At 39.3% G+C, this 27,847-nt stretch overlaps 1 protein-coding gene across 6 annotated transcripts; it reads right to left on the bottom strand.

Moving 5' to 3' along the window:
• Positions 1 to 915: 915 nt before the first annotated feature.
• On the bottom strand, positions 916 to 27,383 carry LOC110156239 (dynactin subunit 1-like). 6 transcript variants are annotated; one of them, XM_020920440.2, is made up of 31 exons: positions 27,249 to 27,383; positions 23,461 to 23,526; positions 23,161 to 23,355; positions 22,228 to 22,318; positions 22,114 to 22,145; positions 21,634 to 21,654; positions 18,895 to 18,939; positions 17,373 to 17,453; positions 16,444 to 16,587; positions 14,408 to 14,605; positions 13,553 to 13,757; positions 13,114 to 13,192; positions 11,642 to 11,801; positions 11,469 to 11,573; positions 11,009 to 11,200; positions 10,479 to 10,595; positions 9,869 to 10,021; positions 8,833 to 8,993; positions 7,957 to 8,125; positions 7,419 to 7,487; positions 7,098 to 7,310; positions 6,718 to 6,879; positions 6,505 to 6,636; positions 6,204 to 6,329; positions 5,404 to 5,546; positions 3,962 to 4,128; positions 3,157 to 3,275; positions 2,484 to 2,679; positions 2,255 to 2,328; positions 1,502 to 1,591; positions 916 to 1,235 (listed from the first exon to the last, which is right to left on the bottom strand). In XM_020920440.2, exons 1-31 carry the CDS (start codon positions 27,333 to 27,335, stop codon positions 1,098 to 1,100), a joined length of 3,930 nt encoding a protein of 1,309 aa, XP_020776099.1. In that variant the 5' UTR covers positions 27,336 to 27,383; the 3' UTR covers positions 916 to 1,097. The 6 variants fall into 6 exon arrangements, with proteins under 6 accessions (XP_020776099.1, XP_055012234.1, XP_055012233.1 ...); XM_055156259.1 differs by lacking the exon at positions 27,249 to 27,383 and adding an exon at positions 26,652 to 26,786; XM_055156258.1 differs by lacking the exon at positions 18,895 to 18,939.
• Positions 27,384 to 27,847: the final 464 nt, after the last annotated feature.

Below are 27,847 nucleotides of genomic sequence, written 5' to 3'. Positions count from 1 at the left end.
GAAGTCATAGCCTCACTCCATCGGTCTTTCTTTAAGTTTTAAATACCCCGAGTGGCAGTCGACGCTATAATGTCTGCGTGTTTTAAAATATATCTGATATCAAAAAAAAAAAAAAAAAGCATAACTAAATAAATATGGCCCTATAGCCACTTACGTGTTGGCAAACAGCTGAAATAAATTAGAAAATAAAATAAACTGCATATAATATGTGCCTCGTAAACCTTAGGCATCAATAACCCGACACAACCTTAACCTTCAGAACATAAAAACAAGGTCAAATGGGCTAGTTAAGGATATGACGTACACTTCATACTACAAGCACAGACAATGACACTCGTCTTTTCAGATGTAGGTAACAATACTAACAAGAACTTTTTTTTTTAGTAGTTAAACCGCCACCCGCCCGAATTTAATTAAAATATAATTTTTCGTCACGTCATCCGCCCGACCCGCGGATTAACCGCGGATACCGCGGTTGTAACCGCAATCCGCGCATCTCTATTGTAGAATGAGTTTTATTTGATTATAATGAATTTTAATGCTTAAATATATCATTATAAAATGAAGTTGCAATGCCATTTATTTAATTTATTTATTTGGGCAATTTCAAGTGCTCCAAGGTGGCCAAGGATCCACAGGTGCATCCTGGGTAGAAGAGCCAAACCAAGTGGAGTGTGGAGGATGTGAGGACTTTGGGAGATTTGGACCACTTGGAGGTCTGATGTGGATCTGTCCAAAGAAAACGATTGTGTAATATAAGATCTGCAGCTACAGGTGCTGGAGTTTAGGTATTGACCATTCAGATTAGAGAGATGCATTTTAGGTTTAAACCAACTGGATTTCACTTTTGAACCTGACAACCCAAAATAAGCCCCAATCCAGAGAGTTGATTAAAAAAAAAAGACTTGACAGCCATTATATATATATATTCAAGCTTTATTTTTAATCTAATACAAAGTGGAATCATCTGCAAAAGATCTGGTCTCATACATGACACTGTGTAGAATAGACTGACAAACATTGCAAGTGCTACACACTCTACACTTCATTGGCATTGGTCTATATTCTATGTTAAATAGTTATTGCTGCTGTAGTGTTCAGGTGCTGAGCAGGTGGTGCACCTGTCGTAGCTGTCCCTGGTTCAGGACCACCCTGTGCACCTGCTCTTGACCTCTGGAGCAGGGGATTTGCACCCGGCCCACCAGCACCGTGCCCTCCTGTCCCTCCTCTTTAGCCTGAAACAAACGAAGCACAAGATCAACAGAAGAATGCCAACGTTCACTCAATAATAAGCCAGATTCTCAAGTGTCAAAATAAAAGGTGTTATAGTTTATTAGTATTAGTCTAATTATAGCCTATTATACCTGCTACACTTGTCCAACCAGGAAGTAAAATAACTAATAGTTTTTAGTAATACTTCGATTTGATGTTAACTGTGTTTTAGTTAAATCAGCCGTCTAACCTGCCATATGCATGTTAAAGGTGATACACTAGTAGTTACCTTGACGAATGAGGAGCGCGGGAATGTTGCAAAGTCAGAGTTTGCCTTGGCTCCAGGTCTCTGGGAGACAACGTGCTCTGACACCTCTCCCTGAAACAGCACAGAAACACAGGAGCTGTTAAACATGTGCAGCCACACACACTCTTCCTGTGGTGTGTGTGCTCCTCTTCAGTGTGATTTGATTTAGTGGAACACAGAGCTCAGGGGAATGAGGGACCTTACAATAACACTCTATTCGCTTTTAGCAGATTATGTATTTACATTTCTATAAGAACTGCAACTGTAATAAAGGTGATAGAAAGCATTAATGTAGAGATGAGAGAAAGCTGATGAGAGGTGAGCACATGATCCAAATACTGATATATTGTGAATGTGTTTTTTATTTTAATTGCACTCAAAAGCTGAAAGGTACAAACTTCCAAAAGAAGTGTATAAAAGGGTATAACACTGAAATGTCTTCAGTTTTCTGTGTCATTTTAGTCATTTCATAATGGTCTGAGAGTTGTATTGTTTGTTTAGCACATTTCGGTTGGATTGTCATAATACCGTCACAATAATGAAATATTCAGGCATTATGGAGATCCACCAGACCTATGCCTGTAAATGTGGCTGAGGTTCAAGTAGAACTTGAAGCCACAATAAAGGGGAATATGACTTTTCTCAAAGATGAAATTGAGCCTGTCCTATGACAGCATGTGAGTGTCCCATGTATGGACAGAGCCGTGGACCAGGCCACGGACACAGGACCGGTACCTTGAGTTTGTCCAGAGCATCGCTAAGGTTCTGCAGTCGAGCCGTCTGCTCCAGGAGCTGAGCACTGGCACTCACTGTGAGGACACACAAGGACACAGGTTAGGGACATGAGACATGGGACATGAGACATGGGACATGAGACAAGGAACATGGACGTGAGATAGAGGACAAAGGATAGAGAACATGAGACAAGGACATAAGACACAGGGGACATGACAGTGGTTCATACCAGAGGTCTTGCCGGTCACGTCCACCACCCTCATCTCCGCACTGAGCTTAAGCAAAGTGGACAGCAGCTGGTCCGTGCGCCGGTAGATGCCCGTGCTGAGGCCCCCTGGTGGTGTGGAGGGCTCTCTGGACATCACTGGGAGCTTCGGGGGCACCAGAGGGGGCAGAGACGCCAGCTGTGCCCGCATCCTCTCTGCCTGGTCAGCACAACACAAACAAAATCAACAATTGCAGAGTTAAAGGTACTTGTACCTGATTTTCCCCATGTGTTTAAGCAAATGCATTTTGGACCAGTACAGATATAGTGTACAGTATAAACAGCTCTTAAGCTCTGCTGTGTCCGATAACCAGGAGGTGGGTTTGTAACATGCTAGTTGCTATTAGCTTTGCTGTAAATTCACTGAAAAATGTAAGAAAGCTTTAACAATTAAATTACAAGTCTTAGAATAGCTTCCGAAAGTGGTGCCATTATACACACAAAAGACGTGATTGTTGAACTTGACGCCAGCAGTAATATGGGAAATGTGTGGAGTCTATCCCAAACAAATAATGAGAAGTGAAGCATAAGTTTGGATTGTTCAGGTGAATCTCCCATTGAGATACACAGACCCCTGCACTCTGTCTGAAATTATGTCATCATCACATTGTAGAACATTGTTTGGTTTGCATTATACCTTGAGTCTGTTGTTCTCATTCTTGAGGTGCTTGATGCCGAGTCTCTGAACCTCCACCTGCTGCCTGAGGAGAGGAGAGTCCACCACCTGCACGGGCCCGGACAGAGCTGGAGACATGCCTGGGACAGGAGCACACAGTCAGGTCTACACACCAACCACCACATTCACAATCACCACACTAGAGCCTCTTTTCCACTGGCATGGTTTGCTTGTTGTGGAGCAACAGCACAGTTGTTTTCCAGGGGCAGAGTTCAGCTACACGAGACCCTGATGTCCCCCAAACACCACAAATATTTTCTTAATACATACAAACTAAATCATATCTAAATTATACTTTTAATCATAAGACCGAGCTCAGCGATTCACAAGAATATGTTTAGTAATTCCGAGTTTGTGGAGCAGTGAGACAAGGCTAAAGTGTAAACACTAAGTTACTCCCTGTTTGTGTCAGTTTTTTCTGCATTCATTTCATTTCTCTGCACCTCTACACCACATTTTAACCTCTCTTTATGTGCTACAGTGGGTTTGGCTCATCTAAGATGCATACAGCCACATCACTGGAAATAAAGCGGTTTATTACAAGCTTAAGAAAGATTATAATTTAATGTTTATATCATCTTTTTGTCGTCTTGTTTTTGCCTGACTCTGCGTTCTATGCCTGGAGCCATACCACCTCAGCACCCTCTTTGGAGCCCTCACACAGGGCCGTACGGATGGCTTTAGACAGTGGAGACACTCATACCGTACTGATCCATTCCAAAGTGAACCTGTGGAAACGAGACTTATGAGACCAGCCCGCACTGACCAGCAGCAGAGCCCTGTACGATGGAGGCGATGCCCGCTGTGGGCCCTCCGCGCAGGCCCTCGATGGTCATCTTGGACTGGTTATTCAGCCTCTGCTTCAGCTCTGTCTTCTCCGCCTCCAGCTGGTCGATGTCAGCCTGCAGAGCGTCCATGGTCTCCTCGAACTCCCTGAGAACAGGACAGGAAGTGTAGAGAGCAGAGTGAGGGGAGGGCACCGCTTAAAATGACACATGGCACTCAATTCTTGCAAATAATGTGAGGATATGTAAAGATGTGTAAAGAAGCTCTGGGTACATCGTTTTAAAACCAAAATTCTCAGATGTATTTAAATGATGATTTCACTTCCAGGCCAACTAGCAACTTCACAACTTTCAGTGCAGTATTTCTTATTCATCAAATAAGAAGCAGTTCCTTTCCCTTTAAGCACAAATCCTATCAAATTTAGGCCAATGATTTTATCTTCTTATATACTTTAACTTCTTAGGTTCTTTTTACAGACAATGCAGTAAAGTATATTTACCTTGTTGACATGTTTCAGCTGCTAGCTGCAAGCCATCTTCAGAACTGTTACCGGTGTTGGTGGTGACGTGTGGGAAAACAACAAGTTCAAACGCTGGATCAAGGAGGTCATTGAAATCAGGAAACGAGGCACGGACAGCATTAACCATGATGAGGGAGCGTTCCTCCTTTCACACACCTGGGACACCCTCCTCCAGAGAACACCGGGTGACGGAAGGCGTGGTCAGTCTGAGCGACCTGCAGGTCCATCAGACTGACCACGCCTACAGGAAGTAACAACAGCTGATATACGACACGTCAACACCAACACCAGTGACAGTTCTGAAGATGGCTCGCAGCAGCAGCCGAAACATGTCAACAAGGTAAATACACTTTACTGTATTGTCTTTAAAAAGAACCTATCAAATTTGTAGTAGACTGTAAACATGTCCATTGTTTTCATTCAGCTGATGCATCCTGCACCAGGAAGTAACATCACACTTAACAGATACAGTCGTCTTATGAGGGAACGCCCACTGAAACTTCTGTGGGGCAAAACAAGCTGTTTAGTTTAATGACGGGAAGGAACTGCTCTCTGTTTCTGTCCACTCCTCTATGACTACAAGAGTAAATGTGGAGTTTTATTATGTTTTAGGACTTTCAGGAAACATCTTAAAAGAGAAAATGTTGTGTTTCCAACGAACTCGAATGGAGAGACACCCTGCACACCAGACCGTGGCCGTACTGACACAGACTGTATATATGTGAGAGAGCAGAGCCATATGCAGGTTATGTGTGAACAGAGCAGACCTGGCAAAAATCGGAGACTGGTGCCTGTGTGGAAACTTTGTGTGAATGGGGCTTTGGTTAATTATTTTCAAGTTACACCTCACTGTTTTTGTTTGAATTATATTATTGTTTTTGTATTGGAGTAGTGGTTCTGACTTCTCTTTTTTCTTCAGCAGAGCGATGTTCTCATCCAGTTTGGTCTGGATCTTTTCCACTCTCTCATCTGCGTCTTTGGTGGAAGTATCCAGCTTCTTTTCCAGGAGGCTCAGGCGAACGTTAGCCTCGCTCAGCTCCTCGCCCTGGACACAAAGGAACGTCAGACCATCACAGTGAAGACGTCTTACCACTGCGTCAGTGTGTTGTGTAACTTGGTGGCTGTGTTCATTTCATCAGCATATCAATTTTCATCACTGTTTCCTTCAATGTCATATATATGCTGACTAAAACTAAATAAAAAGCAATCATAATGACTTAATCAATGATATAAACAGATCATTTGGTACATAAAAGTTCACATTCGTTCTTTTCATTATTTATAAAAACTTACATGTGAAGTAAGACTAAAGACAAACTCAATATCCAAATACATACAAAAATATATTTTCTGTTTTCCTGGTACTAAAACTATTAAGGATTTACTTGACTAAATGAGCCTTAAGTCTAAAACAAAAAACATGTATTTGAGTAAATCTGAACTAAAAAACATTTTAGTCCAAAGACCAGATTCTAATTTGTTGTCAAAATGGCACAGATTGGCATTGGCATTATGTATAGCTCTATGTATATCCCTACTGGCTTCCAGAAGCCGGTGCCCTTTGCACATTCTTCCAGCACCACCCTCTGGTGTCATCTGGGATTCAAAGAAGCATAGCTACTTTATAACCTTTGATGTTCCTCGCCCAGTCGTGAGTTGATTCTCTTTTTGAATATGAGCTGCTTTAAGGAGGTGGACTTGCCTTGATCTTGAGGGACTTCTTGAGCTCTTTGATGACGGTCTCTCTGTCCTCCAGTTTAACACCCAGCCCCTCTGCATCGGTCATCTCAGCTCGGACTGTGGCTGCACGGACCTCTACCGGAGGAGTCTGACGCACAGGGACACAGCAGCGTGTTAGAGATGGGAACACATGAAGAAAAGATTTACTTTTGGAACTATTCCAATATATGAGAGAATGATCACCACAGCTAATATAAAAAAGACTGGGTTCAAGAAAACAAAGATGTCTGTATTTCAAATGAACACGATAAAGGAGAGCTGACCTTGGCAGCGGGCCGGTCGGCGTCGTACTCGCCCTCCTGCATGGCGGTGGCCATCTTGTTCATGGTGGTGATGACGGAGGTGCAGGACTGCTGCAGACACTCACTGGGATTCAAACCCTGAGACCCATAGATCTGCACAGAGATGTATACCATGAGGACCAGAACATATCAGTAACTATGTCTGTCTGCTCCTGTCTGAAGCATGCTCCCCACCTGCTCCACAGCCTTGATGAGGAAGTCTTCCAGTTTACCAGCGCTCAGACCCTCATTCTCTACCAGAGGAGCCATGACCTGAGCTCCAGCTGCGGCCACCTCCTGCAGCACAGCCAGCACCCGGCTCAGCTGACGCCTGCACTCCGTCAGGGTGTCCGACACCTGCCACACAGTCAGGACTCAGGCACTGATGGAGTCTTTATTTTAAAGTCATTCTTAAATATAAGGTCTACAAAAATGTCCACTTGCAAATGGGTATATTCAGCAGTAAAAAGGTACTTTAAACCAGAAACATGTAGTGACTGTAGTGACAGATGTGATAAAAGTGTGATGGTGAGTGCCTCACATTGATCTCAGTACAGTGCAGTGATATGACATACCTGTGGTCCAAAGCTGAGGGCCGCTGGGACTCCCGGGACATCAGCTCCAGGCATGCGTCTGCGGATCTTCTTACAGAACTGCCTGATGTCAGAGCAGGATGTGTCCAGATCTTTGAGCAGCACAGCCAGCCCCGAGCTCTCCTGTCCCCCGGAGAGGAAGGCCCTGAGACGGGCCACTTCCACCGCCATGCAGTCCAGAGCGCTGCCTGTGAACTGTGCACGTGCGCGCGCGCACACACACACACAGAGGGTGAGAGGGTGAGAGGGTGAGAGGGTAAGAGGAGGGAGGAACAGCTGGGGGAGCAGCTGACACTAAAATACCTTTATGTGGTCGGACAGCTGCACCGTGCAGTCCTCACTCAGCTCAGACAGGTGCACGCTGTACAGTTGCTGAAAGACAAGAAAAAAAAAAAATTATAAAAGAGTTTTAAACGACCATTATCTACTTCCTTTTTTGTTCACCTAAAACCCACACATATCCTGTGTGCTAATAGTATTAGATGAATGAAAGCTTAAAGTTACAAAAGAGAAAAGTGAAAATATAAAGATTCCATCAGAACACACTACTGGATCATCAGCTCGATTTAGGCTATGATATGTTTCTCCCCAACTTCAGGGAGGTGTGACCCGACTATAGATCCTTGTGTGTGATTTTGAATCTGCTATTCTCCTCATGTGAGGGTGCTACTTGTGTGCGGTGTCAGAGAGACACAGAAGCACCAGATACAAACTAAATAAACAGTGAAAATAATGAGGCGACTTTATGACGCGGCTCATGTAAAGTGGTAACTTTAAAATCCTGTAGTCTGTGGCGGGCTTTAGAATGCAGATGATTGCACATGGCTGTGTGTGGAGGTACCTGGTAGTACTTGATGGCCTTAGTGAGGGGCTCAACCTGCACGGTCTCGTCCAGCTGGTCTCGGTGTAGCAGGTCGATGAAGTAGTCCAGAGAACGTTCATGGAAGCTCATCTCTGAGTAGAGCGTGCCCATGCGCTTGAACACCTCCACCGAGCAGGAGCCCAGGGCCCTGCACACAGTCACAGCCTCAAGTTCAGTCCTCATGACACACACACATATACAGCCACTAGGAGTGTGACAAAAGCTCTTAAAACTATTGGGTTGTTTGATTGATTGATTGATTGATCTATCTGTTTTTATTTTGAGTTTGTGCCAAGAGATATACATACTACACACACACTGTAAACAAGAGAAAAGCACATTAATCAAAAAGAGAATGGGAAGAAGAAAAACTTATATTAACCCACCCCTATTTGTTCGCGTTGTAAATAATATGACAATGTATAATGCACATGTTATCATATTGGTCAACTACATAATAAGGAAAAAATCTTGTCAAACTAAATTTGTAATCATCAATTAATCAATTTATTTAGATTCTAAGTTTATTTAGATTATATGTTTCTATAAGATAGTGGCAGAAAGTAGAAGTGAGAGAGTGAGCTGAAGATTTGGTACTTTTTGGTATTCATAGTAGAAAGTCAGATTAAACTCAGGATTCACAAATTGAATCTGCCTTCATATAAATATATAGTTTCCAAGTACTTTTTTTGTATGGGCTCCTCCTACAGGTGTAATCTTGTGAGTGGAGTTTGGATCAGATACACAGAGAGGCGGAATGGTTTTAATGGGCTTTTGCCACGCCCCCTTTTTAATTGACAAATCGATAAACAGAAAATGTCTTTAGTTGACTACTATACATGTGTAATTACTTACTGTTCGTAACGGTGCAGTGTGGCCTGCAGCAAGCTCAGAGAGTACACCAGACCAGAGGCAAAGCTGCGCTGCTCTCCTGGAGGGCCCCTGAGCGTCGGGCCCTGCACTAGGGGCCCATTCAGATCAAACTTCTCCTGAGCCTGTTTACTGATCAGCTCCGCCTGCACAGGACACACACACAAAATATAAGTCATGAGAATACAACGCTAATGTTTTGAGCAGCAGCATTAAGAACATTAGGGCCCTGCTCACGTTACCACCATCTCTCTCTGGAACATGATCTGCTCCTTCTCATCACAGATGATCAGGGGATTTTGGGGTTTATATTTGAATAGTTTTATTTTAAGTATTTATTGCATTTTCAAATTCAAATTCAAAAATTCAAAAAAAAAAAAAAAAAAAAAAGTTTATTGTCAACACATGAGGAAATAAAATTGTGTGTATAAATAAATAATAATATATGGAAAAATCCTAGTGTTCTGTGAGCAGAAGCAGATTCTTGCTTCTGCTCACTGCTGGCCACCTGGTGGTTAGAGACGTTAGAGAGTTCAGCATCCTAACAGCCTGGTGGATGAAGCTGTTAGTGAGTCTGAGGCTCCTGTACATTCCTCCCGGAGGGCATGAGGCTGAACAGATTGTGTGCAAGGTGATTTGCATCATTCACAATTGTGATCGATTTGTATGTGTTTATTATTTTTGCATCATGAACTGCAATTTATTCTGTTGTGTTTCATGCATGTCTGTTATTGTTGGTAATTTTTTTTTAAATCTTTGTGAGACATTTGAGTTGTGATGCAAGAATTGTATTTTGTAAATCAATATAGCTTTCCTGGTCTTTGTATATGGCGGGACTTGGAAGAGAATAACTTCAATCTTCAACATGTTTTCTTTCATACTTGTCTACAGCATTAGTTGTCCTTTTTTATATAATTTTTCTTTGTCAAATCCTGCACAGGTGTTAACAAATCAGGTTGCACATATCTGCAGTTCACGTGCCATAGTGGCTGGTCCCACAGCAGTCTCCAAGTGTCCGTACCTTACAGATGAGGCGGGGGATGAGCAGCAGCACCAGGATGCAGTCGTGGTCTCCTCCGTGACGCACAAACGAGTCAGGCATGAAGGAGGTGAGAAGCACTACCTGTCTGTTCAGCTGAGACACCTCCATCTTCCTCAGCTCCATCTCTATGGCCTGCACACAGCACATACACATATTATTCCAAATACTCTGAATGCAAACTAGTGCATAAAAGTACTGTAACAAGTACATTTATCTGTACTTAACTTAAGTACATTTTACTGTGGCTACTTTTAACTGGATGGAAAAGTAGAAGTTCTTAAATGATAGAGGAGTTTATTTTTTGACTAATTCACAGTGATTTCTTGCCTTAAGCTTTTGAGTTCAAGTCCCAGCTTTGAGCAAATAGGATTTCTACTTTTGACCATGTAATAGTTTTGTAAGATGAGAGACATAGTTTTACTTTAAAAACCACATTACTTTTTACTTTACAGTCCTTTAAGAAGTGTATTTTTTGTGATACTTTTACTTGAGCAATTATTTGCCCCTTTTATTATTATCATCGTTATTTTCAAAATTCTTCTGCCACCATAGATCCAAACCCTCTATGCATCTAACCCTTGCCTCTTACCTTTGCATAGGCCTTGGTCTCTGCAAACTTGATCTTGAAATCGAAGAGCTCTGTGGGCGGCTGCTGCACCTGCTCTGCATTGGCGCTCTGCTGACTGACCAGCTCTCGGTTAGCCTCCTGAAGAAGAATGACAATAAATTTTTTTTTTTTACAAGGCATTCACACCTTTATAGTTTGTAATACACTGTGTTTATGTGATGCTATAACATTCTCATAGGGATGGTTAAATACAGATTTTGTTTTGCTGCACTGTGTAATAATTTGCCGATACAAATATTACAATTTTGAAATCCATATCAACAAATTTGTAGTAAAGTTCACAAATTCATGTTTCTCTTTTGTAAAAATAACATTCATCTGATTTTTGTAAACATACAACCATACTTTTTCTTCCATTCCAATATTAGTGTGTTCAAAAAGCCAAATCCATAAACAAAATATCTGCTTTAATAGTAGAGCGCAAACACAGCCGATTGATATCTCATCACACAGGTCAAATTAAGCCGCTGACCCTGTGAGCGCTCTGTTACCTGCAACTGCGCGGTCAGCTCCCTGTACTTGGTGATGGTGTGCTGGTAGTCGGCCACAGTCTCCTGGGCGGCCTCCACCCTCTTATCGGCCTCTCGCACCTTGGACACGTTCAAGTCCAGCTGCTCCCTCAGCTCCATCTCCGTCTCACGAGCGTTCTCCTGCAGCTCGTCGTTCATCTCGTTGATGGCTTCCTGCACAGACGGGGAAAAATGCAAAATTCATCAGTGGTTCATCAGAATCGGTCATACACAGCTGAACTGAACATATGTCTGTATCAGTGGTGTGTGTGTTTTTATACTTTTTTTAAACTTTTATATTTGTTATTAAACTATAGCAACTCTTTCACATTTTAGAGTTGAGCTTTTACAAAAGAAAATGTCATTATTTAACACTGAAGCTCATATAATGTTCTGCATAATCTCTGTAATTCAATGTGATTTTTGGTGTGTGTTTACTCACCAGGTCTGTGACAGTCTCCCTCAGCTCTCGCACTTTCTCCTCCAGGTCCAGGTTCCTCTCAGTCAGGGTCTCCACCATCTCCTCTGAACCCAGCGCTGCATCCACCTGCACACAGGCATGTGTTTAAACCTGACCTTCACATACACCAGTAGAACCTGCGTGTGCTATGGTACCTGTTCTTTGAGCTCGTCGATGGTGGCCTCAGCTTGCTTTAGCTCCTCGCTCAGTTTGTCCTTCTGGGCTCTGAACGTCTCCAGCTCACTATTCTTCTTCTCCATCTGCTTCTGCAGCTTCACGTGCTCCTGCTTCTCTGAGGCAGACAGGTCTCGCATCCTGAACACACACAAACACGCATTGTCACACTGGCATCAATTCATAAGAACTACCTCTGCACAACACTACTCCTACATACTTTTTAGAAAATCCTCCAAATGAGAAAAAAAAAAAATCTTATACACTTAAATGCACTTTGATACTGCCTCAGCACCATATTTCTGAAACCAGGATTCATTTATGCTCAGGGGGAATTCTATTGCAGAGACATGCATCCAACCAGAAGAGAAAATACGGTTTACAGAATTGAAACGATAATACATATTAAGCGTATATAAAAAAGCATATGTACAAAACATAGACTGGTGAACTAAGTGAGTGTGATGCCACCCATAGCATTCAGTGCCACTCAAATGAAGTATTTGGAGCCAGGCTCTATATTATGAAAAGGATTTTTTGATGAAAAAAAAACAAAAAAAAAAACCCAACAAAAAACAGGGACATGTAGAGCAGGTTAATACAAACAGCTTAGACTAAAATGAGGAGGCTCACAGCAGCGGTCACAGACCGGAGGGACGACAGTATTCCTATGTAAGTGAATGGGAGCCAGGGTCAGTAGAAAGAGCTGGATGCTACCACCTATTTGGAATGCGGCGGCTAGCACCTTAGCTTTGTCAATTTATATATAGAGTCTGTGGTTCAAAGTGAAAAGTAGTGCAGAAAATTTGCTAAATCTTAGCAGGAGTTTGATGGCCAAAAGCAGAAATGGTTTTGCCACAATTTACATTTGGTTCCTTTTAGCTCATTTCATTCTTTTTCCACCTAAAAGACAACATGATTCCATTAGTCAATGCTTGTGCCTTTTAAAGTGTTGATGTAAATATATGATCATAATATTGTACTTAATATTGCAATGTTCTGCAACAGTTTACTAATGATCTCACTTTAAATCTGTAAAAGACTCTTGCACTTTAATTCACTTTAATTTTTTTGTTTTACTGTATGTATTGGTCCTTTGTAAATGCTCCTGACATGTGCTACCAACTGAAATGCTGGGACAACAGGTCCAAAGATTGGCAGTTCAAATCCTGCTCTCACAGATGAATGTTGTCTTTATTGTCTTTGGGCAAGGCACTTAACCCCTCTCGCCTCCAGTGTCTGCGTACACTGGTGTATGAATAGGTGAGTGGTTCCTTGATGTAAAGTGCTTTGAGTGCCTTGAAGGTGGAAAGGTGCTATAGAAATGTGACCATTTATCATAAAAACTAATAATTTATATGTATGAACTTTCTTAACCTTATTTGATATGAAAATGTCAAGAGAAGAACTCACGGAAAGCAGAGCAGAGCTTTTGATGAGCTTGGAGACTGACCTGACCAGAGCCTCCTTCAGCCGTGAATTCTGTTCCTCCAGCTGTTTGACGTGGTAACTGGACGCAGCTCCATCTGACCCTGGAGCACAAATTAAGCATTATTGTGAGTAGAGCTGCATATACTGAATATTTTAGTAGTTGACTGGTCAGCAATTCATTTTTCAAGTTGTTAAATTATTATATCTATTGTACATTTGTATATACATTATGAACCAAATAAAGGTTGAGATATAAAATAAAGTGTATTTTATAAGTGTTTTTGCTATAAAAAGGTCTTTCACCTGTGTTTTAAAGTCGGTATGGTCCAGATAACTATTATGATTATCAAAATACAACTGCCATTATTATTTACAGTCATCTAGTCATGATTAGCTGATAATTTGTTGCGGCCCTAATATGATGTTATTCTTATTCTGACTTTCTCGTGAATGAGACAGACCTTTCTCTGAGATCTCGTGACGCAGGATCTCCAGGTCCATGGACAGTTCCTCCACTTTCTCCTTGAGCGTGTCCACCTCCACTTGCAGAGACTCGGCCCGCTCCTCAGCCATCTCCTTGTCCAGAGTGGCCATCTCTATAGCGTCTGCAGTGTCCGACATCTCCTCCATGTAGCGGTCTTTTGCCTCCTGAGCCTCACGTGCTTCCTGGTGTCACACACAGACAGGGAGAGAGCCCAGAGTTTTGGCTGTTAATAACTGAAGAGAATTGTTTTTTTTTTTTATTATCCCAATTCTGACTTGGTTTGGTTAGTTACATGTGGCAGTTTGTGGAGAAAAGAAACAGTAGAAGTGAGTTCTTAAATGGAATACCCATATCTATGACATAAACACTGAATATTCCATCCAAAATTCAGGGACAATTTACATGCTGAGAAGATTTTTTTAAGTTTAAAAAAGGGGGTATTTTACTTCTCTGGGGTATTAACTGCTAACATATAACATATTTATATTATATTCAGAGTGCTATAACAACATAATCAGTGTGCATCCCACTAACGAAACTACTGCACATCACATCGAGTTTGTCAAATTGTTGTGTATAGTTTATATCATGTTTTTGTGTATTTATGTAGAATTAACGTGTGGGAGCATGGGGGATGTAGGCTTGTGGGTGGAGTATTTTACAGAATCTTACAGCTAACTGTAATGAGGGTTTGAATAAGGCTCATGAGAGATTGCAAGATTATTGAGACATGCATGAATGACATCTAAAATGTCTTTTCATGCTTTTGGGAATAGCAATGGTAGAAAGCTACAATAAGTCGATGGTGGATTTAGTGAATATATGTACATACCCTCTTGGCCTCCTTGAGCTGTCTCTGCAGCTCACTCTGCTGCTCCTGCATTTTGCTCTTCCACTCCTGGAGCTGCTCCAGTTGGATTTTGTGCTTCTCCAGCTCTTTGAGTTTGGCCTTGTCCTCGCTCCTCTTCATCCTCAAAGTCTCCAGCTTCTCCTCCAGGTCCTTCACCTGAGCACGCAGGCTCTCCTCCTCCTGAACAAAGCACACACAGTTACACACAAGCAATACACACAAGTACGACTGTCATCATAATTACTATATTGTCTCATGGTTACATAATAAGATATTCATTTGGGGTCAGTATTTATCACAGATGTGAATAATTTTAAGTTTTTTTTATAAGCTTGAACAAATAACCTATATGACTATAAGTGTTAAAAGCAAAAGAAAATAGAATTCTGTCCACTGGGCAAACTTTTTCAGAATAGGTCTGATTTAATATAACTAAGAGACGTATAAAGGTATGATCCAATCAAAAGCTCCATTCTAGAGGAACTGTACATAGAGGTTAGACTTGAACAAATAAAAATCATACAGAACAGTATACAGTTCCATCTTATCATTTTATCTTATTCATTTTTTTTAAAAGGTGCACAGTGCAACATTTCAAGTTACAGATCATACCTGTGGAGAGGCAAGTATGCTTAGTTTAATTATCTTTGAGCAATAGAAACACCCATAATGAAATAAATGCTACTATAGTAATGTTTAATGCCGTACTGAACATTCCAAGCAAAGATACATTTTTAATCAAATTTGAATCAAGAAAAATTATTTCTAATTGTCAATGATAAGCTTGAGTCTTAAATCAAGAGGTACTCTATGTCCAATTTTCTTTGTGTTTAGTAACACAATCAAATCAAATCAAACCTAATCTTTTTACCAAAAGTCATACGGCAGCATAGTCCTACTTACATGGAACCCTATTATTACCTCCGCCAAGGAGGTTATGTTTTTGCCGGCGTTTGTCTGTTTGTTTGTCTGTTAGCAACATAACTCAAAATGTTATGGACCGATTTTGATGAAATTTTCAGGATTTATTGGAAATGTGAAAAGGAAGAACTGATTTCATTTTGGGGGTGATCCGGAAGAAATCCTGGATTCTGGATCACTTTGAAATTTTAGTTAACATTGTGGTAAATGGGGCCAAAAATTTTGTTTCTCAATATCTCGGTTAATTATTGACCAAACCCCATGAAATTTGACTCAGGGATGGACAATGGGATCCTCTTTCATATTCCAAATTGAAAGATACGAGACAAATATTTATGGAAACATAATTAATATGAGGAGGACTGTAGTCCTTGGCGGAGGTCTGCGCTCTCTGAGTGCTTTTCTAGTATATTAGTAGGATAAACTGAAGCACCCAGAATTAAAACAGCCAGGTACAGGGAGAACATGCCCTCCACACAACCCAACCAGAAAAAACAATCATACAAACACAGGAGCCTTTCTCTCTGAGACAAAAGTGCTAACCACTCTGCCACTGTGAGTAATCCCAAGTGATTACAACTTCCCCCGTCAGTTAACTAGGGAGTAGTGACGAAAGCCATGCATCCGGAGTATTCACCCAACAACTGTTTTAAGTGACAGGTAGTGAGCTCATTGTTATCCCAGTGACCTTTGACTTTACCTGTTTGGACAAGGCTGGCTCCACCTGGTCAGACAGCAACACCATGAGTGACATTATATGTATACATTTAAAGGGCCTATATACAGTATATACAATCAATGTTATAATGTTGTTTCATCATCAAAAACATACCTGGAGTTTTGTTTTGTTTCATACACACCATTTTAAATTCCATATACCTTATAGCCCTGGAATCACCAAGCTCTACTTAAGTAAAAAACTAAAAGTAGCTGTTAAACTGAAATTTATTGCTTGATGACATCGCAAGGTGGAACAAAGCATTTTGAGCTTTAGAGATGTAGACAGACTAATCAAACATGTGTGAATGAAACAAAACAACTTGCATATTTTTATTTACTTTCACAGTCAGTGGATGAGCAGTAGACTTAGGACATACCTTGCTGGGAGTGGCTGGTACAGAGGCCGGAGCGGCGGTGGCTGGGGCGGGGGTGGCAGGTGTGGCAGGTGCGGCAGGTGCAGGGGCGGACGGTGCGGCCTCACTGATATCCGAGTGGGAGGAGGACAGGCTCTCCCGGGACGCCTGCGGAACATACAGGGTGAGAGGGGGCACGGACACTGGTACCGGCTGCACGAGGCTTGAAATCAGAATATTTATCTAGATGTGGAAATTTGCCCTGATAGTTTTCATGTAATAAAGTACTTTTTACTTTGCCCAAGTACAGATATATTGTATAAGCAGCATGTTAGCATTACCAATTTGACCTCTGAAAGTTGTGAAAAGTGCTTATAAACTCGCAGTGAGTAATCAAGTCACTTAGAACGCATAAGGTAAGTGAGGAAGAACTTTGGACCACTGCAAACCAAGTTCTGTTTTTCATGTTTTTAGTGAAGCGCCTTCAAAATATGTTTTAAAAGTGCAACATGTAACTTCTCAGGTGGTCAGGTCTTGTTTCCATAGAGATGCTATTGCTTTGCCTGGAATGTTAAAGCATTAAACTAAGCTTTCTCCATGGAGACCAACAGGCAGTGCCACTAGGTCAATTTTTAAGCATTTTCATCACCTTATTTTTAAACAATCAAAAATGTAGAACTCTTTTTTTTAGATATTCAGGGGTGAAATTATTACCTCAAGATAAATATTCTGATTTCAAAACATTTTAGCTCAGCGTTGATTAATTTTGACAGAAGTAGTTGAAGCTTGAGGAGAAATGGTAGCGTTAAGAGACCAGTTCAACAGCCCGCAGTGAGAAGTGCAGGGGTATTTAATCACTGCATTCTACCCCTATGTGTTCAGAAGCACAATGTTAAAAAGACAGCATAGTGATCCACAGAGTCCAGAGCGGCGGTGACTGGAGGGGAGCGTACCGACAGGCTGGCTCTCCCGGCGGTGGGGCGCACCAGGAGGGAGGGCAGGGAGGAGGCTGGGGCCAGGCGGGAGGTGCTCAGCTGGGGTAACACACACACACACAGTTGTACAGATCCAGTACATCAACAAAGACATATGGCTGCTTTCAAGTTCACAAAATCCCCAAAAGAACTTCCAAATATTTTTCTCATCTAGATTCAAACCCTGAATAATTTAGAATTAAAAAAAAATAAACATTTGGACAAATTATGAAATAGTAACAAATCCTCCATACATTAAAAAAATAAATAAATCAGTCCACAGTGCACATTTAGCCTGTTCAGACCATAAAAGGAACTGTATGTAAGATTTAGAGTTTAAATGTCCTAAATTTTACATATCATCAGATATGAGGTAAACATGTTCAAATCAAATACAGCTTTTACTGAAACCAATTCGAATCCTGGTTTACTCTTAATTGCAAAAACACTGGTGGTAAAGTAATTTGTGTTATAATTTGGTTTTGGTTGTCAAGAAGATTATCCAATCAGAAAGCAGAATGACCCACACACAAGTCTCAAGTTGGTTTAAACCTAAAATGGTTCTCTCTGATCTGAATGGTCACTACCCAAACCCCAGTGCCTGCACCAATCATGAATCAGTCAGGGTTCCCACTCTTTTGCACTGACAAAATTTCAAAATTTTTCCATGACCTAAAGTGAATTTTCAGTGACTTTAGGGCACCAACATGTGTACAATTGATCAGGGTACCTTGTGGCTTTTAAATTAAAGGCACATATATTCAGAAATAATCATAATAGTCTCATGATAACTTAACAGAATGCTGTAGTTGTGTGAAAGAGACACTAAAATTCCATGACTTTTCCAGGATGTTCATAACCACGGGAACCCTAATCAGTGCTAGTGCAGCCTCTGCAGTTCAGGGAGTGAATTCTGAAGGCTCTGAGCATCACATGAGGCATGACCTGTCCATAAACTGAGAATGAGTCAAATGCAGGATGTGTCTCTATCTGCAGGTTAAGACTCTGGACGCACAGGTTCATCGTGACTGTGATCTTTTTTTTTTTTTTTTTTTTTTTTTAAACTGTCAGAGCAGAGGCTACATACAATTCCTTTAAATCAAAAGTTAGTCCACAGTGCACATTTAAACTTGTTCAGACCACTAAGTGGGAACAATAGCTTTTCTGGTGAGGGGTCCGCTATCTGCTAGATTCTAAGGAGATGATATTACATTGTCTTGAACTTTCTACAGTATGACATTAAACTAAAAACAATAACATCACCTTGGAGATAAGCAGGTGGCAGACAATACACCAGAAAAGGTACATTACCATTAAGAAGACTGAAATCTCAAATGCTTCAAACTAATATTCCATATTTCAGTGTGAGTTAGTAGCTTGTACAAAGAATAAGACCATGTTCTTTGTAGAAAACATTTACAAATTCAATGTAACCCCTGTAGCCCTAAAACTTATAATAATTTTACAGCAGCGGTCCTGTGGGTCATGTAGTTTAGCTCACCTTTGTAGAGCGACGGGCAGAGGTAGTAGGTGTAGTAGTAGAGGGCTGGAGTACAGTTTAAACAGTACACAAAACACATCCAGGGGGAGCAAGAGGGAGATCAGAGGCACAGGGACTTTAATTCACATTACCCTCATTCATTTAACTGACCCAACTGCATGCACTGACACACTGCACCGTGCAACACCAGGCAACATGAGGGGGGTTAGCCAGCATGCATGGATATGGAATACGCTAATGGATATTTTAGTCAATGAATGAAATGAAATGGGGAAGGGAGAGAAAAAGGGAAATATTTCAAGGTAGTGGTGGTGTTCAGAAGTACACAGTTTGGAGGATATATATATATATATATATATATATATATATATATATATATATATATATATATATGGGCCTGGTCAAGCAGAAGTAAACAGCAAGGCCAAAAATTAAAGTTAATGCATCTGATATGAAAATGTATTCAACAGATACATATGTACTCTAGTTTATGAAACTGTTTACCTTTTTCTGTACCATTTTTGGTTCTAAAGTTACATACGTTTTAAACAGACCATGTATGAAACATGGAACAAAAATTATTTCCCAAATTTCAAAGACCTGCAAATCATGTAAATAAATGGATGTATTTCATCATATCTTGTGTTATTCCATCTTTGAACTGTTGATGAAGGTACATGATTTATTTATTTATTTAAAATGATAAAATATTAAAGTATTCGGATGAAAAAAGCTGACAAATTGCACAATTTTCCCTCCGTTACTTTTCCCTCCGTTACCATGACCTTTCTTAATTAAAAATCTCATGACTCAAAAAGAGGTTTTTCAACCTAATCTTGTACCATATGGTAGAAAACTATATGAAGCAAATATTCAAACCAGTTTGTTAAGGATATGTAAGTGAGAACCGCTAGTTATCACTGTTTATATTTATTGCCCAGAAAGTGCTGCATATTTCATTCCCTCCGTTACCGACATGAGTTTTTAAACTTTTTGTCAACAACTTGAAAGAATATCACAGGTTTAACTTTACCCTGTTGGAGTGTAACTCTTTCTTACATTCTGATACTTTACTTATTTCAATAGTCCCTCTAGTTTCTGAATAACAGCTATTTGAATGTAAAAACATCTGCCTCTGTTTCCCTCCGTTACCGCTTGACCGGACCCATATGTAAGTGGAGTTATTATTATACATATAAAATAGTAATATGTTGATGGTAAGTATTATTATTTCCAAATGAAAATAGCTTTGCAGTAGGTTTCTTTTAAAATTATAAATACTAATAAGGAGACATTAAAAGGTCCTATAGTACACAAATTGACTTTTGTGAGGTTTAAGTCATTATATAATGTTCCCTCCTCAAAAACATACCTGAAGTTGTGTTTTCTTTCATTCACACATTTGAGTTATCCTTTATTATTAGTCTGACTACATCTCCAAAGCTCAAAATGCTTTGTTCCAACTTGTGATGTCATGAAGAGGTAGTTTTCAAGTTAACAGCTCCTTTTACAGTTAGTTCAGCAAAGATCAGCAATTCCAGGTCAGAAATCATCATCCAAATGGTTCTAGTGAAGCTTCACTAGAATCATGGAGTATGGAGCTTAACAACACAATGGAATATTTCCTGCATTAGCACATGACATTACAAGGTGGAGCTCCTCCCTTCAGGCAGATAGAAAGTGTTCACCAGCATTCCAACCAGAACTGAAGAAGCAACTTGGATGATCTGCAAAACATATTTGACCAAATAAACTTTTGTCCAGTTGACAAATTGAATTTTTCCTTTTGCCGTGAATTCTACCTGGACGACTGAGGGATTTTACACACATAACAAGGCGGAAGAGAGTCAGAGTAGAACTTTGCCTACATATGCAGAAGCCTAAATATGCAGAGTTTGTGTGAATGAAATAAAACACAACTCCAGATATGCTTGTGATGAGGAAACAACATCATACAATAGAAAATGTAAATGTAAAAAATAAATAGAGTAATATAGGCCCTTTAATGCAAAAATCTGCTTTTAACCATATTATAAATGCTTTCCCTCAATTACCTACTCAAAGTTGTATTTAGGGTGATTAATTGTTCTGTATCCAAAACATCATTGCTCTTACCCTTCATACACAGTCACTGTTTTACACTTTGTTCTTTTTTTTTCTTCCCTTTAACCATTAATAAACATGAGGTTTAGCTGCATCACATAGTCACTTTGGCCCAAGTAATAAAATAAATATACATTGCTCACTACCACGAACTGTACCTATCCAATATAGGGGCCGTCAGCTCGAAGTTGTTTTAGATGAATACTGCAGTTGAAAATGTCCAAATTATAATAAAATAAATTATAATGATCCTCATGTATGATAGATTATAACTATATAGCAGATGAATGCATAAAGTCCAATATATTATTTAGATATGATTGGTAGACATAAAAATGCGGGTTTCCCCTCTCTTTTGTTTATTATTTATATTGTTTTGGTCAATTCTATTTCTATGCCTTGGCAGAATAATCCAAAGACAACCTATGAGCCCAATCTTTCCAAGCCTATGTTGTGGAACAAGCAATAACAACTTGATTTTGCAGTCTCAAAGTCCCCGACCATGTCTCAAGAGCCATTCTCATCCCAAACGCACCAGTAGTGTTTGAATGTTTTAAGTTGCATGCAGATGAACAGTGAGAGAAACTCAGTGAGAAGAACCACATCCAAAGCAAGTGTGGCAGAACATGTGTATACCTTCTTAAGTCCTGCAGGGGTCTGGAAAAGAGGGTGAGAAAAATACACAAAAATCACAAATCTATATCTTTACTGACATCGAAAGCTCCAGTGTTTCCATTCTTTATACAGCCTATGATCCAGTAAGTTCTACCAACTATTCTTTTTCCCTAAAATAACTTGATTTGACTCAACAACAAAATCATCCATGACTCTTTCTTTACAAACCTGTTATAAAGCAGTCCATATTTTGTGTTCAAATAAGACAGATGAAGTTTTACATTCATTAGTCAATGCTTTTAAAAAGTGCAAAAATGTCATTCTATCAGTGATCAATGAGCAAGTTTTGTGGTGTGATTGGATAAATCGTGGGTCTATATGATCACTAAAATAGAATGGCTGGTTCAACATTGACAGATTTTCCATTTGGACATTTCTTTGAGGGATACAAAAAATATCCTGCTCCATATGAGAGAGGGACAGCGCTGTACTGCACTTTACCTGCTTGATTGTCCTGGGAGTTTCTGGAACATCTGGTGTAAACAAAAGGACTATATTAATACATAGCTCTAGTTTACATGACACAAAACATCCATCATATGCAGGCATCTGTACCTTTTTCAGCCCTCTGTCTGGGGATCTTAGAGGAGCTTGAGTCAGAGGTGTCTGGGGACGTGGCACTGGAACCATCTTCAACCACTTGGATCTACACAGTAAACATGTAGAAGTATTAGGGTTGAGAAGTACCCATGTTACTATAGTTGAATTGATTTTTGTGGTAGCTGTACTTTTTGAAGTAGATTTTTAAGCATGATATTTACTCCCAGTCAGTTTACATGTGGTGAACTGTGAAAATACATGACATGTATCGTGCACAATTTACTTTGAGCTTTTAACCATGTTGTTCACATAACATTGCATCCTCAACAAAACAACTTATTACCTGGAGTTGTATTTAGTGTGACTTATACTTGTTTCAGCAATCCTGTGCATAAGTTCATCTATGTTTGCATTTTCCCAGGATTGTGAAGTCATAGATAGCAATCCTGCATTGTTTTAGCTCTAGAAATCATCAGCAGACTAGTTTTAACCATTTCTGCCATCAAACTGCATTACAGCTACATGCAGATAACATTAGTTTGTAAGTATGTAGCTTATGGGTATGTAGCTTATTAGCTACTTTATTATTTTCCCCCATGAACTCCTTGCTCATAGATAGTGGTTTAATACCAGTTTCCAATTTGGAGAGCAAGTGAAATTGTATTAACTACAAGTTTGTCCAAAAAGCTTACAAATGTCAAGCCATTATGAAAAGATTTACATGTAATTTTTTTCATTTTGTCATTGAAAGTTTTAACAATCATTTTGGTAACTTTTCATAGAAATAGGAAACTTTATAATGACAGTATAGAGGGCAACGTAAAATATTTAGAGCGACTACTTTTTTCCCAACTTACGGTGAGTTGTGTTGAATGTCACTGTCTCACTATTCTTCGAATATCGCGACTATATATATCTGTCACTTTAGAGTCAAACGAGCTTGCCTACCTGGGACTGCCTGACGAAGATGCCATGGTTCTCCTCACAGGTAAAGTAGCGCTTGCCCTGAACTGTTCCGTCATTCTTGCCTTTGGGCTCGTCCAGGATCACTCCCACCCACTTCCCTGTGGCAAACAGCGTGGCCCCAATGTAGGCTACGGTCCCCCGCTGGCCCTTCCCCGTCACCTCAACGATAGAGCCGATCTGAGCACAGAGGGAAGAAGGTGTTAAAAGGTCCTAAAGCAAAAACTTTCAATAATATTTATTTTACATGATAAGCTTTTTACATGTATAGCCCTAAACGCTTACCTTGGGAGGCTTACTGCTCTCCACTGTTCCCCCGCTGCTCATTTTGCTGATCAGTGGGCTGGTCAGCTACAAAACAAGAGCAACATAATGTGTCATTTATATAATTTCTACATCCAAAGAAGTACTCAACTCATTTTGGCATTTTAAAATGGCAGAATATGATTCTTCTATATGCTCAGACACTAAAGAAACTTTATTCAAAATTTCAATTTTAAATTTCATAACAATTGTAATGCTGATTCCTCATTCCTCATTACAAAAAAACTAGACATGGTACTCATTAATTTAGTATTTTGGTTCTCAAGACAATTATCTAATCACAAAGCAGAACGGGCCTCACATGATAGCTTTTTTAAAAAGCAAGAATACTGATTTTGTTTTAGGCTTGATGAATACTAGATCGACCTATCGTTGAGAGATGTGAGATGTGATGGTAAAATAGACAGATAGAACAATTATTTTTGAGGCTCCATATTTATTGTTGCGACTTTTTCTTTGTATGAGCGGATCGAAGATAGAATAAATAACTTCTATGACTCATTATAGACACAAACTAACTTCAAGTGTTGCATTCTGCATTTTATTTATTGCAGCAATCTTAATTTAGATTTGGTCACAACTATGCAACAAGCTATAAAAGTTGTTTTTGTTTATATGTTGTGGTTTTGATGTCAAGCCTGTTATCCATTAAAAAAGAAGGAAGAGCTCCCCACTTTGGGTGCCAGATTCAAGACTAAATCTAGCTTGCATTAACCCCAAAAGGATCTTCATTGTATGATGTGTCCTCAGTATATGGCAGATGATGGCATCCCAAGTTCAGTTTTATTGTTCTTTTAAACCAGAAGAAGTGACATTTGAGAGGCTGAAATCTGAACTGCTTAACCCCTACTAGAATCCTATACATTTCAAAACATGTTTGCAGAGGTCTAACTACAGCGTTAGCAGTAGGTTTTAAAATCAACCCAGAGGGAACACGGTATGTCGTTTCCCACCAAAGATAAAAATCAGCTCTTGTTTAGAATGTTGATTTAACTTCTATAAAATTTCCGTTTTTAACTCAATTCCCAAGGTCTATCATGAATTGACTTTCTCTACCTCCTTTGTCACTCAGATAAACGCAGTATCCTAACATGTCTGATGCTACATTCAATTAGCTTATGCTTTGGACATAGATAACAATATTGATATGATTGTAGTGCAAGGCCAAGACAGAAAATCACACTTAGTCATATGTCCTGACCACAGCAGTCTGGGTAATGTCAAAATCCTGAGGCAGATTGGCTCACACAAAGATGCTCATTCAGACCCAAGCTAACGGAGCGGGGACAGACACGACATGTGAATTCACGCTGCTGTATTTTCTCACCGCCAGGCACAAAACACAAGATTGTAACTTCTGTTCTGTTTAGACTAAAACTGTTATATTCAGATGTTATTATGGAGAAATAATACGGAAAATTACAAAGTGATATTTGTAGAGTAATTACCAGTCTTCCATCTTATGGTAAGTCAACTGTACCAATAACTGTAACACCTTGAACTTGAAGTAATAGAAACTAGTGCTGCACTATTAATTGAGATCAAACCGAAATTGCAATTTGAATGGACCAATAGCTAATTTATGTCAGTCTTTTTGTCTAAATTCTTTCTGGCATGTTCAATATATGAACTTTGCACAGAATCTTATTATTACAAAACTGTGGAGCCTTAACGTAAACTCAGGGACTACATAGTTGATCTATCTAAAAATAAAACATTAATAATGTCCATTCTTAAGTACATTTGAAGACTGTCACAAAATAATGGCTGCACATTTTATAAAGTAACAGCATAGGATTTGCCCAGATACAATAGACATTTTACAAGAATTCCTATCAGACAAGAATATATGTATTTAACACAATATAATTTAAGTATTTAACACAATATGTTGTCATATTTGGTCATATGGGCCCGGTCAAGCAGAAGCAAGGCCAAAAATTCAAGTTAATGCATCTGATGTAAAAATGTATTCAACAGATAGCATATGTACTCTAGTTTATGAAACTGTTTACCTTTTTTCTGTACCATTTTTGGTTCTAAAGTTACATATGTTTTAAACAGACCATGTATGAAACATGGAACAAAAATTATTTCCCAAATTTCAAAGACCTGCAAATCATGTCAATAAATGGATGTATTTCATCATATCTTGTGTTATTCCATCTTTGAACTGTTGATGAAGGTACATGATTTTTCAAAAAAAAAAAAAACATTTAAAATGATAAAAATTTGCTTGGAAGGACTGACATATTTTATAGAAATAGTTTCCTTTCATTTTGAAGTAATATTAAAATATTCTGAAGAAAAAAGCTGACAAATGATGCAAAATCATGCACCTTCTACTTGCTTGCACAATTTTCCCTCCGTTACTTTTCCCTCCGTTACCATGACCTTTCTTAATAAAAAATCTCATGACTCAAAAAGTAAGAGGTTTTTCAACCTAATCTTGTACCATATGGTAGAAAATTATATGAAGCAAATATTCAAACCAGTTTGTTAAGGATATGTAAGTGAGAACTGCTAGTTATTACGGTTTGTATTTATTGCCCAAAAAGTGCTGCATATTTCTTTCCCTCCGTTACCCACATGAGTTTTTTTATTTTTTGTCAACAATGTGAAAGAATATCACAGGTTTAACTTTACGCTGTTGGAGTGTTAACTCTTTCCTACATTCTGATACCTTACTTATTTCAACAGTACCTCTAGTTTCTGAATAAGAGCTATTTGAATGTAAAAAATCTGCCCGTTTCCCTCCGTTACCACTTGACCGGACCCATATGTAAATACATGTTAGACCATGCAACAATGTACCTTAACGCCAATGAATCTGGTTACAAAATAATGATATGAAATTCTAATATTTAAAGGGCAATATTGTATTCAAATTTTTCACAGTATTTTCTCATAGTTGCTGTGTTCTGTTACATACCTGCCATATAAAAAAGGGCAGGTTTAGGTGGGTTTATGAAAAGGAAATAAAAGAAAACCGCTCCTTGTTTTCTATTCAAATTTTTCAGAGTATTTCTCTTATAATGTGACATTCTAAAAATTTGGACACATTTGGAAGTTTTATCCTATTTTCTATAATTGCAATTACCACCAGATCCAGCATAAAGTAAAAGTAATACCAGAGAAGGTGACTTACTTACCCGAGGGGTGTAGGAATGCCTTCTGCTTAAAGCCATAGTTTCTTTTACAATGTAACGCTTTTGAGGCTCTAATGTAAGTGCTAAATAAATGTTCTTCCTGCTTCACATGTTGACAGATCAAAACTCAGCGTTAGTCTGAGCTTCTCTGTCACAGCCCATAGAACTGATAGGGAGGGTAGATTTCCACAACACACTCGCATCGTAATCGAATGGGACGTGCCTCTGCTCCTCCAACTGCTTTAAACACTCTACAAGATAAAATTAAACTGGGAATACATGCTGTTTTTGCACTAAACTGAACTCTTTGGCCAAGAAGCTACGCGTTTATCTCAATGGGTGACGCCCTGGATGATCTGATGGCTAGAATTATTGTACTACTTTGTACTTGACCAACTAAAGAACAAAGAAGTCTGAGGGATAATAAAACATGCGTGTTGCTTATAATCTGCATTTTCTGATCAGCTGTCATATAGTTAGTTTCATCAAATGGATTCCCCTTGTCAAAGCTTAAGAGTTTAAATTCTACAAATATCTGCGAGTAAAAGCGATTAAAATGAACATTTATAATTACGATCGTTGCCGTGTTCCGTTACATACCTGTCGTATAAAAAAGAACCGATTTAGGTGGGTTAATGAAAGGGAAATAAAAGAAAACCACTCCTTGTTTTGATTCTGGACTAGCATCAGCCGGTAGCCTTTAGCCGCTAGCCGCTTGTTGCCAGCCACTTCCGCCGTGACACAGGAAACAGCGCCTCCCGTGGAGAGAAGCATACGTCTTCCCCGCACTCATGACTTTATTATTTTACTTTGTTAGAGAACTCTGTTGGGAGATTCTTACGCTGTTTCTTGGATTTATTAGTTAGTTATATGTTTATTTAAGTACGTTTTTTAAAAGACATAACTATAATCAGCCAGTCAGTTTTTTTTGTTATAATGCATATAATACAATATAAACAAATAAAGAAGACGTTCAATTTAAATAAATAATAACCAAGAAGTATCCATAGATGGTATTGAGGAGGGGTAGTATTACGTCTTATTGCGTCTCTGTGGTTATTGATCAAACTTTTTGCAGTATATATTAAAAGTAAAGATTTATTTTAATTCAAAGCAACTGGAAACAAGGTTTGAATTTTGCTCTATGGATATCGTACTTGCCAAGTACGATCAAGTTAATTAGCTTTTGAATGTTTTCG

Source organism: Boleophthalmus pectinirostris, unplaced genomic scaffold, assembly GCF_026225935.1.
Source record: "Boleophthalmus pectinirostris isolate CB_2022bp ecotype Guang Dong unplaced genomic scaffold, ASM2622593v1 HiC_scaffold_20, whole genome shotgun sequence".
NCBI classification, from domain to species: Eukaryota; Metazoa; Chordata; class Actinopteri; order Gobiiformes; family Gobiidae; genus Boleophthalmus; species Boleophthalmus pectinirostris.
The sequence above is the reverse complement of the archived record's forward strand: the minus strand, read 5'-3'. Positions and strand labels throughout refer to the sequence as shown.

Excerpts from the sequence above, each read along its gene's own strand:
- LOC110156239 (XM_020920440.2), bottom strand. The coding sequence starts at position 27,335 with ATGCTAGTCCAGAATCAAAACAAGGAGTGGTTTTCTTTTATTTCCCTT. Across the intron at positions 11,574-11,641 it reads TCGACGAGCTCAAAGAACAG|GTGGATGCAGCGCTGGGTTC; the intron begins GTACCATAGCAC and ends GCCTGTGTGCAG. Across the intron at positions 11,201-11,468 it reads GGGAGACTGTCACAGACCTG|GAAGCCATCAACGAGATGAA; the intron begins GTGAGTAAACAC and ends CCGTCTGTGCAG.